The sequence below is a fragment of the Mauremys reevesii genome, linkage group 4 (genome assembly GCF_016161935.1).
Source record: "Mauremys reevesii isolate NIE-2019 linkage group 4, ASM1616193v1, whole genome shotgun sequence".
In the NCBI taxonomy this organism is placed as follows: domain Eukaryota; kingdom Metazoa; phylum Chordata; order Testudines; family Geoemydidae; genus Mauremys; species Mauremys reevesii.
The window spans coordinates 108,123,428-108,142,209 of NC_052626.1; the positions used below are offsets into that span (position 1 = coordinate 108,123,428).

Here is an 18,782-nt window from a genome sequence, read left to right on the forward strand (position 1 = left end):
TCAGGACACTTTTTCCCCCCCCAGGAGAGGGGGTATAGTTGCATATATAAGACAAAGCCCCTAATACCAGGATCGTGGGTGGCCCTGATAATATGAGAACATGGGGTTACCCTACTCTCATTGAAGAGACTGGCCAGTGCTCTAGCCAGGGCCGGCTCCAGGGTTTTTGCCGCCCCAAGCAGCAAACAAAAAAAAAAATAGAAAAAAAAGCTGCGATCGTGATCAGCTTTACCGCCGCCGCTTCAGTCTTCTGCGGCAATTCGGCGGCTGGTCCTTTGCTTGGAGAGGGACTGAGGGACCTGCCGCCAAATTGCCGCTGAAGAGCCGGACGTGCCACCGCTCTCCATTGGCCGCCCCAAACACCTGCTTGCTGGGCTGGTGCCTGGAGCCGGCCCTGGCTCTAGCCACTCCTCACCACATGGGAACTCTTACTACCACAGCCCTGCCAACCCCAAGCAGCACAGTCATGAGCCAGCTCCCCCATGCCAATCCATGAGGTTGCTTAAAATCATGAGGTTTAAAAAGAAAATTGGCAGGGGTGGATATTTGCCTTCTGTTTTAGGAGCCATTAGGTTTCATGTTTAACCTTCTCTGCAACCATCAGGGATAGAAACTTAGTTCTTATTTATTTTTTTTAATTAAAGCTCAGATTTTCACCTAATCACATAAGTCCAGGAGCTGAGGCTTTAAAGAAAAAAAGAGAAAAAAACACCCAACATCATGAAAGTCACCATAAAATCATTACAGTTCACAACACTGGTTAATAAGTATTTATGTTGCAGACAAGTTTGCTCTTTTGCTCATGCAGTTTTGCCGGCCCCAGTCCGTCAAAACACGTGAGTCAGACCCCCCTAAACCATTGGCTTAAAAATCATGAGATTTTAAACAAATAAATTTTGGATTCTTTTTCTTTTTCGTTTGGTTTCTCAACCTCTAGGTTACATTCAATTCACACTGTCCAGGTTTTCCTCCACAAACATGAAGGCCACAATTTTTTTTTCTTTTTTAAACAAAGCTGAGATTTTCAGCACCAGGTGTTGGGGTTTAAAAAAACAACAGGAAATATCACAAGACTTGTGATAAAAATCATGGGAGTTGGCAACACCATATCAGGCCCTGTTGCCCAGGGTTCCCACATGTATTATCAGTTTACTTGTACACTTTATTAATTTCATTCTTCTACCCTAGCAAGTATTTCCATACACATAATTAACTCAAAATAATAAAATAAATATGTGACTCATTGTAAGTAGTGGAACACTCTAGCATGCACTTATAACTGAATAACAATCCTTGATTTGTTTCTCACAAAACCTCTACATACACACACAATATTTCTACACTCCCAGGCCCCAGTTCTCCACTGCCTTGCACTTTATGTACGAATTAACACCTGTGCAAAGAAAGGACAGAATGGCAGGCTGTTCTGGTGATGCTTAACAGCCACTTTGCACAGGCATAGACGATTAGAATTTGTGAGTTCCTGACTCCCGATCCTGGGCTCACTTCTCTAGCCTGTGACAAGGATGGGATAAGAACTCCTGCAAAGAAAGGGAACATTCTCCTAAATTGTATAAACACACACATTCCAGCCTTTGCTCTACATGCTCCATGGCACATTTTAAAAATACAGTTCAATAAACAAGCTTCTCTAGGTACCCCCCTCCAACCAATTAAAATGAATCATAAGACGGTAGCCAAGAACATAGATACAATCTTTATGGCTTCCTGCTAGCTCTCCCAGTCTCTCTCAGTTTGAGCCTAGCGGCATGCCCTGATGGTGTCAAAATAAGGGCTTGTCTACACTACAAAATTAAGTTGACTTTATCTAATTCGACCTCGAGCCTCTGAATTAATTAAGTCAATTGTGCGTGGCCACACCAGGCTCATTGTCTTGATGGAGTGTGTCCTCACTAGCAGTGCCTGTACTGATGCACAAAGCAGTGCATTGTGGGTATCTATCCCACAGTGCAACTTGCCGCAGTGTGTTTTGGGAAGTTTCTGCAATGCCTTATGGGACCAAAACATTGTTGCAAGAGAGAAAGGGAACATTGCGTTGGCATCCCATGATGCACTGTCCTCCCTCCCTCATATCAATGGCAAACAACCCAGTGGTTTTCGCGCCTTAAAACCGCCACACATATGCCATAATCCCAGAAGCATGGAGGCTGCTCAGTTGTGCACTCTTGCTGTGAGCATCTCAAACACCTTGTGCCTTCTCCTGCAGTATTTCCAGAGCCGAAGTAGGGTCCGCATGGAACATAGTGATGTCCTGCAAGCAGCCCTGCTGCAAGCCATTGAAAAAAATAATTCACAGTTGCTGCTGGCAGTCACAGAGCAGCTGCACTCTGTTGAGCGCCGTTTCTGGTCCCGTGAAACAAGCACTGACTGGTGGGACCACATCATTTTGCAGGTATGGGATGACAAGCAGTGGCTGCAGAACTTTTGAATGCCAAAGGCCACCTTCCAGGAACTTTGTGCAGAGCTTTCCCCTGCCCTGCGGTTCAGCAACACAAAAATGAGAGCTGCTCTGATGATGGAGAAGCGAGTGGTGATCGCTATTTGGAAGCTTGCAATACCAGACAGTTACCGGTCAATGGGGAATCAATTTGGAGTAGTTAAATCAACGGTGGGAGTTGCTGTGCTCCAAGTATGTAGGGCCATTAATCAACTTCTACACGAAGGGTAGTGAGTCTGGGAAATATGCAGGACATATTGGATGGTTTTGCTGTGATGGGGTTCCCTAATTGTGGTGAGGCAATAGATGGCATGCATATCACCATTTTGGTACCAGACCACCTTGCCAAAGAGTACATAAACCGAAAAGGATACTTTTCAATGGTGTTGCAAGTGCTGGTGGATCACAGAGGGTGTTTCACCAACATCAATGTAGGATGGTCAGGAAAGGTTCATGACACGCGCATCTTTAGGAACTGGGATCTGTTTAACTGGACTTTGATTGTAACTGTATACTCACCAGAGGTGCCTTCCCCAGCATCATGGTCAGCCACCGTGATGTTCTGCGACCCACAGGGCTCCAGGGTTAAAAATATTTCCTGGCTCTCAGGGCGAATGGATCCACCACTCGCCTGTCTCCCATTCTCCTCCTCCTCCTCTTCCTCATCCACCATATCATCCTCCTTGTTGTCCCTAGACTATGGGGTATCTACGTTGCTTGTGCGGGTACTGGTAGTGTCACCCCCGAGAATTGCATGCAGCTCGTTGTAGAACAGGCATGTGTGGGGTTCAGCACCAGAATGACTGTTCGCCTCCCTTGCCTTCTGGTACGCTTGGCGAAGTTCTTTTATTTTCACATGGCACTGCTGTGTGTCCCTTGTGTAGCCCTTCTTCCCCATTCCACAAACGATCTTTAGATGTCAGCATTTCTTCTGCTGGATTGGAGCTCTGCCTGCACAGACTCTTCTCCCCACACAGCGATGAGCTCCACCACCTCCTGTGCAGACCAGGCTGGGGCGCATTTGAGGCATGTAGTCTCCATGATCAGCTGTGCTCAAGCTGGCATGGTCCCAATGCTGATCAAACAGGAAATGGGAAATAAAAAATTCCTGGTGTTTAGTTGGGGAGGGGCTGTTTCCTGTGTACCTGGCTGCAGTGCAGCACAGTTGAGAATGATCTCCAGAGCGGTCACAGATGAGCATTGTGGGATACCACCTGGAAGCCAATTAAGTCGAATTACACAATGCTGCATCTACACTACCTCGCAGTCAACCCATGAAAATCGAATTAAGTGCTGCGCCTCACGGAGAGGTGGATTACAGCAGTCGACATTAGAGGCGACTTAGGTCAGCGTAAAGGACCCGGAAGTGTAGACATTAACAAGTCGACTTAAGGCGGCTTCCTTCAAGCTAACTCTGTAGTGTAAACCAGGCCTAGGACAATTTCAGATCAGGGAGGGAGTGAATTCCACAGCTGAGGGGACCTCACAAAGAGCACCCTGTTTCTTAGCCTATTATTGGAACATCTTTCCAAGGGTTGTGGCAGATTCTCCATCTCTGACCATTTTAAAATCACAATTTGATGTTCTTCTAAAAGATCTGCTCTAGGAATTATTTTTGGGGACGTTCTATGGCCTCTGTTATATAAGACGTCAGACTAGATAGTCAAAATGGTCCCTTCTGGCCTTGGAATCTATGAATCCTCTAAATAACCTACCATTTTATAATTCAACGGAGGTTTCTCATGTGGAACAGAGGTAAAATTAACTGGCCTGCAGTTATTAACAGTCCATCTGCTATCATGTCTAGAAATAGCCAGATCCTGAGTGATGCTGAAGTCTGTGGGAGATTTGTCCAAGTGTAAACTGAATGAGGGATTTTGGGATTCAGCCCTGGAAGCCTGCCTGTGCTCAGGGGAAATTTAAATATCAGTGAATGTGGCTTTCTTTACCTTCTCACAGAACAGCGTGCTGGAGCCTCCTATAGCATGGGACATGACTGCATAACACCTCTCTGATTCTGTGCTGTCACATGGCAGGAGCCTTCAGCATGGAGATGCAAGTTCCACTAGGACTGGCTCCTTTGTTTCACAGGCGTCCACGTGAGACAGCCCAGCATTGTGTGTGACCAACGCCAGCAGAATATGCAAGTCCCATGGAGGAGGCATATCTTTTTGAAATCGTATGTCATAGCGTCTAAGACAGTGGTTCTCAAACTGTGGGTCAGGACCCAAAGTGGGTTGCCAGGGCTGGCTTCAGCCTTGGTGGCGGAGCTCAGGTTACAGGCCCCCCCACCTGGAGCTGAAGCCCTTGGCCTTTGGCTTTGACCCCCACCAACCTCAGGCAGTGGGGCTTTAGCTCTGGCCTCCCCCTCCTGCGGTCATGTAGTAATTTTTGTTGTCAGAAGGGGGTTGCGGTGCAGTGAAGTTTGAGAACCCCTGGTCTAAGACATTAGGCAATTCCACATGCTAAACTCTCCAATGCCAATACAGCCTTGTTTCCATAAGCCCCTAGGCTTCCAGCCCCGGCGAAATCAGTCTGTCTGGGGCGAAAGGAGTCTCACAACTGTCACTAGGGTGGCTAGAGACACGTTCACACCAAAACTCCAGATGCAGAAAATCCAGGCCTATGATGGCGTTGGAAATCCAGTGCCAGAAGCAGAGAGCAGTTTTGCAAGTTATCCTTCTCTCTCCAATGGGCTGAGCCTGTTCCCACTCCCTACCTTGGGATCCAAACACCCCAAACTTTACAGTGTTCTAAATCCAGGTTCACATTTTGCAGCTTGGCCAAATGGGCTTTGCTTCCCCTAACCAGGGCCGGCTCCAGACACCAGCGAACGATGAAGGTGCTTCGGGTGGCCAATGGGAAGGGGCAGCACATCCGGGTCTTCGGCGGCGGGTTCCTCAGTCTCTCTGGGAGAGAGGAACCCGCTGCCGCTGCCATCGAAGTGCTGCCAATCGCAGCTTTTTTTTTCCCCCCTCCCCCGCTGCTTGGGGTGGCGAAAAAACCTGAGCCGGCCCTGCCCCTAACCATATCTCCCTCCCAGCCCCATCTCCTGGCTTCCTTCTACAGGGACAGACTGCTCCTTCCAGCCCCCCGGAAGACTTATCTTCCTCCCAATCCAGCATCCTTGATCTTCCTCCCAACTGAGGCAGTCCATCCCCATCCCAACGGGTGCCAGCCTGCAGCAAACATCTGCGCACTGTACTACTGCTCTGTCTTCCAGGTGGGTCCATCCTTCTCCTGACATAAGGCCAGAATCTTACTTTAAGCCACTCCTGACTGCTTTTGTTACCCAGACCATTACAGCTTGTAGAAGAGCCTGTCTGCCCTATTCCAATGTCCTCTTGGCTTTCCATAAGCCCATCAGGTATTTAAATTTTTGGAAAGGATAATAATGTTTCCTTGCAAAACTGATCACACTCAGGGTGCTTTAATAAATGTCAAATCAAGATGCATGTACAATGCAGCTGTCTGTACAACTGACAGCAAATACTGTTCTGCTGAGCTCAAAGTACCAAGGTATAATTTGTAGCTAGCACACAGGGATTGTACAGCCAGTTTCAACATTTAGCCATAGAACTTTGGGATGCCCTCACCATCTTGTCTCAGTCAGGGTCAAATCCTGGCAAGGTGCTGAGCACTTCCATCTCTCATGAACTCCAAACTGAAGATGCATCTTTCATAATTTGCTCTCCAGAGTCCTGTTCTAATGAAATCTGCAGCTAGTCATTTCCCTTAGTTCCAAGGAATGTTTCTCTGTACAGTTCTAAGAATATCAAGCAGTGTCTAGCTGAGCGGTGATCAAGTTTTCCCTTGGGGCTAGTAGTGGTCAAAGTGTCCCTTCCTGAACAAAGCCCAGAACCTCTTGCCATCTCACACCAGAGCAAATTCTCCCTTGTAAAGAAGCATTAGATCAGACCATTGCAGAATTCCAGCAGCTTTCTCTTGCCAACCCACAATACATTAGCACATTCAGTCGCTCTCACTGAGATCAGTACTTTGAAATGCTACTCTGCTTACATTGCTAATACAGCTGCTGATAGCAATTACTTTTTCTGCATCATGACAGACCTGCAGCCCTAACTGTGAGGCATTCAGATACTACAGCAGCCAGGGCCATAAAGTACAGAGATGGACCCTGCCGGCGTTTCTCCTTTTCACCGAGCAAGAGCTGCTGAAACAAAGTTTACAGAATTACTTACCTGATGTGTCCTTGTAAATCAAGCAGTGCTACACGGCATCACCAGCAACTGGCGCTCAGCTGTTCTGTCTCTTCCTCTTAACGCTCCCGGTTAACTTCAGTGCCACTGGTTTCCGTGAAACGAACAGGCATGGCTCAATCAGTTATGAAGGGTCTGCTCCTCTGTGGAACTGGCTTCTCAGAGGCTGCGATTGGCTGGCTCTGCTGGTTCTGGGTATCCTGGATACTGCTCTCTCGATGGAGCTACGCGTCACAGCCTAGGATCCAGAGAGGCAGCTGAGTGCTTCACAGGCTCCTTGCTGGAAAGAGGGTGGCGTGGTATAACTGAGAAAAGACAGTTCCCAGTGTCTCACGATCTATGAGCAATAAGTCCCCCTAGGATGGCTCAGCTGCAGATGGCAGGGGAGGGAAGGAACGTGCAGAGCAGGTTACAGCAAACTTTACTTTTTACAGAGTAAGGGTTGGAATCCGCTCTCAGTGCCTCTGGATTTACAGCAGCAAAGCCCCACTGCAGTCAGTGGGCCCAGGTCTGGGCTCTACTAATGCTGACATAGACAAAGTCTTTCTACCAGTCTCTAGTACAGGGGGCAGGTCTAGGGTGTGGCTGGAGTGCCCTACACTCCAGCTCCCCTCTGTTTCTCCAGAATACAAGCAGCTCCAAGATAGATGAATGCCACCTTTGCTATGCTCACCTGTCCCCCAAGCACAGGAATTAGGAAATGAGAATCAGGAGCCAACAAATGTGTCTGGCTGACTGTTTGCCGTGGTACCTGGATGAATGCACTCATGCGTCTGGGTCCCAGCATGGATGGGAGTGGGTAGCTCATCAGGGGGTGCAAAGGGTAATTTGAGCAACAGTGAGTGAGTCCGATCTCTGGCTGGCGCTGAAATAAAAGCTTCAGAATGCATATGTTGGGAGAGGAGGGAAATCAATCTAATGGGGAAGTGAGCCCACAGGGGAAGGAGGCAGGGTAGTGGGGAGGGGAGGACAGTTTGGGTGGGACTACAAAGAGGACCTTGCTTTGATATCTTGCCCTCAGCCCTGTACTTTCTGGCTGGGGCCCTTCCCCTCTTCCAGCTCTGCAGAGGGGAGACAGCTCCTGCGCTCTGAGCCCCAGTGGGGGTTGCTTTGCAAGCAGACCTGCAGCCTCCCTCTCTTTAGAACAGTATTCTCACCAGCTCAGCATGCTGGGTGGGAGCATTACAAGCAAAGCAAGTGAAGACATAGTGAGAAGCTTTTAACAGGGTTTAATGGAGCCCCAGGAGCCTTGCCTCTAAATGAAGTTGCTATACCAGAGACAACTCTATAACAAAGTGGGGGGCACATCTATTCAGAGAGACCCCTGCTGACCCTCCATTACTGTTCCTTCCTCATCTAGAGAGTTCCTACTTTGATTCTTTCTGGCAGCTCTCTCCAATCCCACCCATAGCTAAGAGCTATGGAAGGGGGGTGTCTGCTTTACAGATGCCCCCAGTAGACATCACTCTGCCATGAGCGCAGGCACCGCCAGCCTACCAGAGTGAGTCCCACCTGCTCCCACACTCTCCTCCACTCTCCATCTGACAGCAAAATCCACCTACTGAGGAGAGTCTAAAATACAAAAAGGCGGGAGGGAGAGAGAAGGGGACTTTGCTTTCACTGTGACCATTTATGGGATAAGCGTAGGGCTAGGGCTGGTGACTTCCAAGCTGAGAAATAGAAAAAACAAGGGCCAGGATGGAGGATGAAGGAGAGAGAAAACAGTCTCACCCATGACTTTGAGAATAGAACTCACTGGAATGGGAGTCGCTGGTGGGGGGCGGAATACACTGTGGTCTCCATTATCTGCTCTCCTTTACCTAAGGCTCTCATGAAACAAGTTTGTGATAGGGCTAAAGAGGTCATTAGGGGTTAGAACCTGACAGCTCCCACAGGGATGACACAGCGGGTCAGTGCATTAGGTATCAGCTTTTAACTTGCAGGGAGACAGCATCAAATCTAGTTGAGGAACAAATGGAAGGATTTGGTCTCGTCCACGTCCCTAATGGAGGTTAGGTCACTTTGCAAAAACCACAAAGTCTGGCACGACATGCGGATTCTATTAAAGAGAAGGCCAGGGCTGGAATAACTGGCTGCTGCAGTCTGGGACTGAGTGGTATTGACAGAACTTGGGGGGGAAGGGAGACTGGAACAGCAATGGATAACGGAGGCGCAATGGCAGAACAGTGTAATGCACATTTATACAGCAACTCTCTGTACTGTACTTGGCTCACTAATGCATTAGAAGAGTCCCTTGCAGCTGTTAGCTCTAAAATTTCACTCTCCAGGCTATGAACTGCTCGCAGCTTGGTGCAAGCATCAATGATTTCAAATACCGGGAATATTTATTATCTGTGTTAACGGTAGTGCCTGGGAGCCCCAGCCATGAACCAGGGCCCCACTGTGCTAGGTGCTGTACAAACACAAGACAAAAAGATCCTCCCTGCCCAAAAGAGCTTATATTTCTTATGCGTAAGGGTAAGATTCTGCCCAGCCGCTGCTCCGGCGGGCCCAGGGCTGACCGCTGTTCCAGCAGCCCGCGGACTGCTGCTTCTGCTCTGGCAGCAGCAGGGCTGACCGCCGGAAGCTGCTTCAGCCCTTCCACTGCTCCTGCTTCAGGGGCTGACCACTGCTGCTTCAGCCCCAGAGGTGCTGATCCAACCTCAGCTGCTGCTTCAGCCCTGCTCTGATGACCCGGGACTGACAGCTGCTCCAGCCCTGTCCCAGAAGAAGTCACAGAGGTCCCGGAAAGTCACAGAATCCGTGACCTCCATGACAGAATCGTATCCTTACTGATCAGTGTTTCTCGGGTGTGTTCGTTTTTCAGATGGTTTAGCACCCTGTGATTTCTGTGTAGCAATTCCCCATTGAGTTTAGCATTCAGCTAATTTCTCAGTGCAGGTGTTTCAGTGAGATTAACACAGAGATTTCTTGAAGGAATATTTCCCTTAGACCTGAACATTCATAGCTCAGACCCTTAACCCTGCTTTAAATCCTATGGAGAACACCACAGGTTTCTAGCATTTTCAAATTATTTGACTCTCTCTCTCTCCCCAAAGGGGATAGCTGTACCGGAGTCAGAGCTCAGGAACCTTGCACCAATCCTTCTGAGGCACTTTAAACACAGGGGGAACCATAATTGCCTTGTTTGATTGCATTTGTGTGACCCATATTAACTAACTGAATTACCTTCCACCTGTCACTTTGGCTCTGTTCATCCAGTGAGCTCTGTGCAATCTGCTGGTCTTCTCTTCACAGGCCTGATCCTGTTCTCACTGATATCAATGGAAAAATTCCCAGTAATTCCAGGATAAAGTTCAGGGATTGCCCTGCATTCTCCTTCCCTCGGTTAGTACTCCCTCCTGTAGGAGGCCCTTCCTGCCGTGTGCAGACAGAGCTCGGTAACCCTCCCCCAACACACATATATTCACCCCCTGCAAGAGCCCCAGGCAGGCCCAGGAGGAGTTCTACACATTGTGTATTCCCTGGTTGTCATGAGGCCTATAGAAGCTATTGGGCAGCTGGGTACAAGTTAGGATTTAGGCCAGGGGTTGGCAACCTTTCAGATGCGGTGTGCCGAGTCTTCATTTATTCACTCTCATTTAAGGTTTCGCATGCCAGTCATACATTTCAACGTTTTTAGAAGGACCCTTTCTATAAGTCTATAATATATAACTAAACTATTGTTGTATGTAAAGTAAATAAGGTTTTTAAAATGAGTGCCACTGAAAATCAGCTCACGTGCCGCCTTTGGCACACATGCCCTAGGTTGCCTACCCCTGATTTAGGCAAATGGAGCTCTTACACTGCCCCCCTTTGCCCTGGGACGGATTAGCCCTGAAAGACTGAGCGATGCCGATTTCTCTCCTTGTGTAGTAAAGCCTGTTCCATTGCAGAGGTCAGAGATGGGATGTGTTACTCCCCTGGAGAACACCATCTGTTTCCTAACACTGTCTCATGTGTAGCTTGCAGGCTGGGACTCCAGAGAGCTCTCAAGCTGCTTGAATTTCTCCAGGGTTGAGCTCATAGTAAAAAAATGTCTGTGACCAGTGGGTGTGTGACATGCAACTAGCAAAGTGGCACATTGGTTGAGCATCCATCTGTTCATCAGAATTTCAAAGACTCCTCTCAAGAGAGCTCTTTTTATGTAGTTTAAGTCTATGTTATTTTGACTCTGTGACTGCATGGTTTAGCACTAATATACAATGGCAGGTAGCTATCACAGGGACAGAAACCTTAGAAATTGGCCAGAGAGAGTGATTAGAGAGTTTGAGGTGCCTTTTTAAAAGCTGGAGAAGAACATTTCCTTCCCTACCATTTAACTAAGGGTATGGCTACACTTACAAGTTGCAGCGCTGGGAGTTAGGAAGGGAAGGAAGTGTGTGGGTCATTCCCTTCCTGTTCAACGCCCGTGGTGCATCGCTCACATCCCAGCATTCTGTCTTTCCGGCAACGTTTGGCGCCATTGTGAGTGTCTGTTTTACTCGAAATGGAGCCAGCTGCTGAGGACTGTGCTGATGAGTGTCGCCAGCACAACACGCTTGGCAGTCGAGCTATTCCTTCAGCTCCAAAGTGACAGCGAGGAGTCTGAACAAGCACTGAGTGGTGGGATCACATCGTCATGGAAGTCTGGGATGACAGCAGTGGCTGCAGAACAAGCCACTTTCATGGGACAGGACACAAGATTGAGAGCTGCCCTGGCTATTGCAATCTGGAAGCTGGCAACCAGACAGCTAGAACCAGTTTGGAGTGGGAAAGTATCCTGCTAAGAAAGACTGTGACTGACATGGTGGATGGCTTTGCACAAATGGGTTTCCTAACTGTGGAGAGGCAATAGATCCCACCTGGCATCCTGCCTTGGCTCATGAAACCCTATACAGGGAAGCTTGAGGCAAGGAAGGACCGGCAACGTTTAAAGGCACGCTGGCGTTGTTTGTATGGAAGCTAGACTTGGGAAAGCAGCATCCCCGTTTTATTATATTTGCTGTACCCTCCCATATATTTGTGAAGGGAAAGGTGAAACATTCAGTGAGGCATGGACCACCGAGGTTCAAGTCCTGAGCTGAATATGCACCACCACAGAGCAGCAGGCTAGAGAGAGAGGCCAGCCACAGGCTCAAGGATTAGGGATGGGGAAAGAGGAAAGGGCTGAAGCTTGAAGCCATGTTTGCTGACTTGCATGGGAGTGATGCACTGTTTACACTTGTTATTTATTATATTATCTAAAATTATTTGATTTGCAGTTTTTTTTTCTCTGCTAGATCTTTCATACTCTCTATCTAATAAAATTTCAAAGCAAAAATTTGTTTTCAAAAAAAAGAAAAAAAAAACTTCCTTGACAGACAGACACACACACACACACAACACACAGATGAACAGGGAGGGGGGGGGTGTGGGTTGTGGAACTGTACAGTCACAAGTCTGTTATGTCTGGTGTGCTGTTTAAGTTTAACTAATTGCACACTACTGGTGCATATGAATGGGGGGTTGAGAGGTGGTGGGGGGTGGGTGGGTGGTAGGTGGGCAGTGATGAAGAACAGTTTTCAGCATGTCCTCTTTGCTCTTTTTTTTTTTTTTTTTTAATTTTGTAGCCTCTGCTGTGTGGGAACATCTGCCCACTCAGGTCAACTGTAGAAATGAAACATTTAAACAGCAGCAGCATTATCACTATCTCCAGACATGAATTGTTACACTGACCTGTGTTCAGAAATGATCCCCCACTTGCGAACAGTGGCGCGCGGCCGCGTCAGCGTGACTGGGAAACAAACAGTTTGCCCACGCCTGGCTGAAACTTTTGCTGAGATAACTGAGCAGATTATCTCCTGGCTTGAGAAGAGATCCTGGCTGCATGCCCACTGGGGGGTGTCCCCCCATCCCAGTAGTTCCTCCTGTCCCCCCCCTGCTCAGAAAGTGTCATCATTATCCTCCTGTTGCACTGATGAGGTCCACAAGCCGCCATTGCTCCATGCTGAGGCATGGTCACCTGAAAGATTAACTGATTGCACTCACACCTGGCTGCAGCAAACAGGAAGGAGATTTTTAAAAATCCCGGGCATTTAAGGGCTGGTGACCCTGGCAAGAGCAGAGGCAAACTGATGTGAGCAGAGGCTGAACAGAAACAGGAATTCTGGGATAGCTCCTTGAGGAGGACAGGTGAGGGTGAGTGAGTGTAGAGTAACAGTAGGAGTGTTGTGTATTGTCTTCTGTCTGGGGAATCACATATTTTTGATTGTTAGAAAGGAAGGCTTAACATTCCTGTTTTACAGATGGGGAACTGAGGCACAGAGAAATCAAATGACTAACCGAAGGTCATACAGAGGGTCTAAGGCCAAGCCAGGATAAGAACTCAGCCCTTCTTAGTACCAAGTGGCTACTTTAACCACAAGCATAGGCGCCAACTCTGTGGGTACTCCGGGCTGGAGCACCCATGGGGAAAAATTAGTGGGTGCTCTGCACCCACCAGCAGCCAAGCTCCCCATCCCCTCACCCCCCCTCGAGTGTACTGCATCCCTGCTCCTCCATCTACCTCCCAACGCTTCCCGCCCGGCCGCCGCCAAACAGCTGTTTGCATGGTCTGGGAGGCAGGGGAGGAGGCAGGGAAGAGGCGGGGCTGGGGCGGGGATCTGAGGAAGGAGTTGGAATAGGGGAAGGGAGGGGCTGAGTTGGGGCAGGAACTTTGGAATGGGGGCAGGTAAGGGGTGGGAAGAGGCAGGGCAGGGGCGGGCCTCATGAAAGGGGTGGAGTGGGAGCAGAGAAGGGGTCGGGGGGGTCAAGCACCCACGGAAAAGAGGGGAAGTCAGCGCCTAGCACCACAAGGCCATCCTCCCTCCCATTACCAAGATACCATCCACCATGGCTTCATTCAGGCAGGTGGATCCTTCCATCACAGCACGAGACCTTTTCTTTATGTTCAAGGGGAAGAAATGAGAAGAAGATGAGCTCCCTGAGCCATGCTCCAAGCAGGAACAGGCAGGAGCAAAAAGAACCTAGCCAGAACATAAGGACAATGCACTGTGAGGTTTTCAAAGCCATGTGGAAAACAGCATCAAAATACAGAGGAAGAAAAAAATCCTTCAAAAGTGCATTAAAAACTAAAGGGTAGGTGGGTTGACTTGCCAGAGATGATACTGAATTCTTCTCTCACAGTTAAATGGCTCAGTTCTCCCGTCTTGGGTTTACCTTGTATAAAGAACCCTCTCTCCTCCCTGTATAAGAATGGCCATAGTGAGTCAGACCAATGGTCCATCTAGCCCAGTATCCTGTCTTCCGACAGTGGCAGATGCTAGATGCTTCTGAGGGAATGAACTGAGCAATTACCACATTGTCCATTCCCTGTCATCCAGTCCCAGCTTCTGGCAGTTAGAGGTTTAGGGACATCAAGAGCATGGGGTTACATCATTTGCCATCTTGGCTAATAGCTATTGATGGACCTATCCTCCACAAACTTATCTAAGTCTCTTTGGAACCCAGTTATACTTTTGGCCTTCACAACATCCTCTGTCAAGGAGTTCCACTGGTTGACTGTGCATTGTGTAAAGAAGTACTTCCTTGTGTTTGTTTTAAACCTGTTGCCTATTAATTTCACTGGGTGACCTCTGGTTCATTTGTTATGTAAAGGGGTAAATAGCACTTCCTGCATGCTATTCATGATCTAATAGACCTCTATCATATCCCCCCATTAGTCATCTCTTTTCTAAGCTGAACAGTCCCAGACTTTTTAATCTCTCCTCATATGGAAGCTGTTTCATACCCCTAATCAATTTCTCGCCCTTCTACGCACTTTTTTCAATTCTAATATGTCCTCTTTTGAGATGGAGCAACCAGAACTGCACACAGTATAACAGGTGTGGGTGTGCCATGGATTTTATATAGGGGCATTATGATATTTTCTGCCTTATTATCTATCCCTTTCCTAATGGTCCCTAACATTCTGTTGGCTTTTTTGACTACTGCTGCAGATTGAGCAGATGTTTTCAGAGAACTATCCACGATGACTCCAAGATCTCTTTTTTCAGTGGTAACAGTTAATTTAAACTCCATCATTTTGTATGTATAGCTGGGATTACGTTTTTCAAGGTGCACTACTTGCACTTATCAACACTGAATTTCATCCACTATTTTGTTGCCAAGTCACCCAGTTTTGTGAGATTGCTTTGTAACTCTTCACAGACAGCTCTGGAATTAACTATCTTGAGTAACTTTTTGTATCATGTGCAAACATTGACATCTCACTGTTCATCCCTTTTTCCAGATCATTTATGAATATGTTGAACAGCATTGGTCCCAGTACAGAGTGGAGTCCCCCAAAGATATTTGCCTCTCTCCTCTGTAAAAACTGACCATTTATTTACCCTTTGTTTCCTATCTTTTAACCATGGATCTGTGATTACAGTACCTTCCCTCCTATCCCATGACTGCTTATTTTGCTGAAGAACCTTTGGTGAGGGACCCTATCAGACTTTCTGAAAGTTCTACACTATATCCACTGGATCACCCTTGTGCACATGCTTGTTGACTCCCTCAAAGAATTCTAATAGATTGGTGAGGCATGATTTCCCTTTACAAAAGCCATGTTGACTCTTCCCCAACATATTGTGTTCATCTATGTATCTGATAATTCTGTTCTTCACTATAGTTTCAACAAATTTGCCTGGCCCTGAAGTTAGACCTCCAGCCTGCAATCACCAGGATCGCTTCTGGAGCCTTTTTAAAAAAAATGGCACTATGTTAGCTAACCTCCCGTCACCTGGTACAAGCAATAGATTACAAACCACAGTTAGTAGTTCTGCAATTTCATATTTGAGTTCCTTCTGAACTCTTGGATGAAGACCATCTGGTCCCGGTGACAGCACCAGCTCCCTTCCATTCTCATGCAGATGCCCCTCACTTTTGAAGATCCATGGAAAATGCCAGACAATTGTTTGAAGCCTCAGAACCACAGGCTTCCTACAAGCTACTTCACAAGGAAACAAGTCCAGACTGAATAAAGGGTGAGGAGGCCCTGTCCTTCTCCAGTTCAGTGCTTGTCCACTAGCTGAGGCAAATGTTCCAGTTCTACAAAGTAAGACCTCAGCTCCCGCAGCCAGTATCCACAGAACTATTGAGGAATAAGAACAGTGAATACCTCAAAAACACCCACTCCCTGGTCACACCCTGAATGCCCATCCCCTCCCCACTCCAGCATATCTCACCTGGCATAGAGGCCCACAGTGACAGGGTGTTTTCACCTGGACCCAAACATTGAACATTGAATTGAACCCTCTGTAGCTTTTTCGCACACTGCCCAGCTCTTCACTCCATCTTTCACCTTCTTTTTTCAGTAAGTATTGTTATAGCAGATGATGGCACTCATATACTTAGAATTCTAAGTTCCTTTTCTTACTGCGTGAGCAAATTTTTACTAGGAAGATATGTTGTGCGGTTGCTAGATTGGGTTATGCAACGTTCTGTGCAGCGGCAGCTTGAAGAGAGAGGAAGCTGGGAAAGCAGCAGGAAAGCTTGCTCATTATCTTTGTCTCTGAATAGTCAATTCTTGAGGCAGAGTTACTTCCTAGGAATCAGCCACTGATGTTGGGCTGAAATTCCTGGAAGCAGGGATTGACCTACATGCTGTTTGACCACCTTTGTTCCAGGACTGGTGTACATGTGTAGATAAAGCAAGTTACAGTTAGAATCAGCCCAGATTCTGCATCACTGATTTTGTCGCTGCTGGGAAACTGACCAATATTTTATTCTCCACCCCCCCTGCTGCTTTTTATTCAGACCCTCCTCAACAGAACAAAACCCCAGTAACAGCCAACTTGATCCTTCAAAGCCAACATTTACAAAGGAATTTTAAATTAGGCACACAGATTCACCCTTCTTTAGTGACCCTGACAGTCCCATTGCCACTGTACCAGCTGAAACCGCTACCCTCTATAGAATGGACCTAAACACCCCACCTCCACTCCAAGATGAATTCTGAACTCTGCATCCATTTATAAATGTTACCTTTGGTACAGTTCAGTCTATTGTCTCTTAAGCCTGAGGCTTTAATTCGCTGCATGTCAGTTCTACAGGCATTTCTCAGCTGATTTATTTTACCATTTAGTTCATTAAATGTACCCACTATATTCCATTTGCCCACTATAGGCCTCACTCTACTTGCTGCATCAATTTCAGAATGATCGTCTCGTTTTTTTCCAGCTTGTTCAATAATAAGTAGCATTAAACTCAGAACATTTATTAAGGATCCTGGACAATGTTTTTTTTAGTCAAGTTCAGGTTATTAATCTCTATTACAGTTTTTCTCAGCTTTTTGCGCCTTGTTGGTATTTGTTTAACTCTCTGCGAGCCATTCAGTGGAGCTCCAGATAATTTAAGTTTAATTTTCTTCTCCTATAAATCAAAGACTTTAATGTCTTCAGTTCTCTCCTCCCCAAAGGCAAGCAAGTTGCTTGTCCTTGCAGGTCTTTCTCCATAAGAAACAGAGCCAAAATCAGAGGCAATATGTGATGTTGGTATAAATTAGACTCACCTAAAACTCTCTTACACTTTTGGGACCAAGTTCATATGCTGCAATCAAGGGGAGTTAATCCATGTTAAATACAGCAGCAGCATCCAGCCAGGCAGGGAGAGCACACTGTAACCGACACACACCAAGCTCACTGGCTGTGAAGTGGCTCCTAGAACTGAGGATGGGATCCTTGCAGGAGGTCTGTCTAACTAGGTACATAGCCCCATGACCATTGTATCAAAGTGGGTGCCCCATCCCACACCTAGGAGGTAGGGCAGCCATGGCATTCCCATTGAGAGACTAGGTGACATGCCCAAAGTCCACTGGAAGCCTGTAGCAGAGCAGAGAATTTAACCCAGGTCTCCAGTGCCTTGACTGCAAGTCTGTCCTTCTGCCCCTCAATTTGAGGACCAGACTCCTTGACATCACGTCTTTCCCTAGACTGCCATGTCTCAGCATCTTTGGCATGTATAAAAATCTTCTAGGAATGCTCTCCCCCGAGTAAAACATGATTATGGATGATCATCCCACCTGGCTCCTTCCAGTAAGAAGCAGCCCATCCATCCGTGCCAGTCCATTGAACTGTGTTGTTGTTATTGTGCAGGTTTGTGTCAAAGGAAGTGTCAATATTGCATTATTTTCAGTCGCATGTATTTCTCTCTCCTAGACATGGTGGAAATAACCCACTCCATGTGTCCATACATGGCCAGTATCCTCCTCCTCACCCGAGGCCAGGCTGTTTCCAGATCCCCATCCACCCTGCCTTGGGTATACATGTCTCTGTGTCAACTCCCAACCCCAAAATTTAGCACAGAGACATGTTCCACGCAGTTCCCTCCACTGGCTCGAAGCAGAGGATAGTTATGCTGGGGATGGATTGTAGGTTCTGGTGCTCTCAAAGCTCTTGTCATTACCCTAAGGTGCCATATGCATGAGTGACCAGCTCCCAACATGGCCTGGGGAACTTGGTTCTTGCTCACTTATATTTTGGCTACAAATCTAATCGATACAGAATCTTCATAGCAAAATCCCCCCAACTCTCCCAGCCCGGGCACTTCTTGCCTTTCCTTGGCACTCCAGACCATCCATCCAAGCACGCTCTTATGATCCCGAGTGGAGAGAGAGATAGAAGCCTCCCTTTATTTGCCAGGCAGAGGCAGCTTGAAGTGGGATTTGAGCCCCAGGGCATTGTCCACTTCTTCTACCGGCTGCAGGTTGTGCCACTGGGCGATGGGTCGGCGGGGATTGGCCAGCATGTCTGACCAGTGGCGCAGCTGGTTGCCTGTGGCTCTACAGCCCAGAAATAGCTTGCCGATCTGTTGGTTCTTGGTCACCTTGTCATGATCCCAGACTGAAATCACCAAGTCGATGTTCTGGAGGGAAGGCACAAATGGAACAGGTGAGAGAGAGAAGGAAGGAGGGGATGTATGGAAAGGGAGAATAATGACAATGGGGGCAGATAGAAAAGGAAGCAGAAGAAGAGGGTGGGCAAAAGGATTCAGAGGAAAAGAAAATGAGGGAGCATGGCTAGAGAGAAGGGTGATTTTCCCATAGGGATGCCATTGGGATCTCTTCTCTCTGTGAGGGGTATGTTCTCTGTCTCCTAAAA

At 47.5% G+C, this 18,782-nt stretch overlaps 1 protein-coding gene across 8 annotated transcripts in view; it reads right to left on the reverse strand.

The window, feature by feature from the left end:
* Positions 1 to 16,981: 16,981 nt before the first annotated feature.
* The window catches only part of SYT8 (synaptotagmin 8), a 33,767-nt gene continuing 31,966 nt past the window's right edge, over positions 16,982 to 18,782 (reverse strand). For 7 of the 8 annotated variants that reach the window (XM_039538937.1, XM_039538933.1, XM_039538939.1 and 4 more), the window contains one exon: positions 18,313 to 18,546. In XM_039538937.1, coding sequence (XP_039394871.1) covers positions 18,313 to 18,546 — 234 coding nt within the window. Of the gene's footprint in view, positions 18,547 to 18,782 lie in introns of all 8 variants that reach the window. The other variant, XM_039538941.1, reaches the window with a different exon arrangement.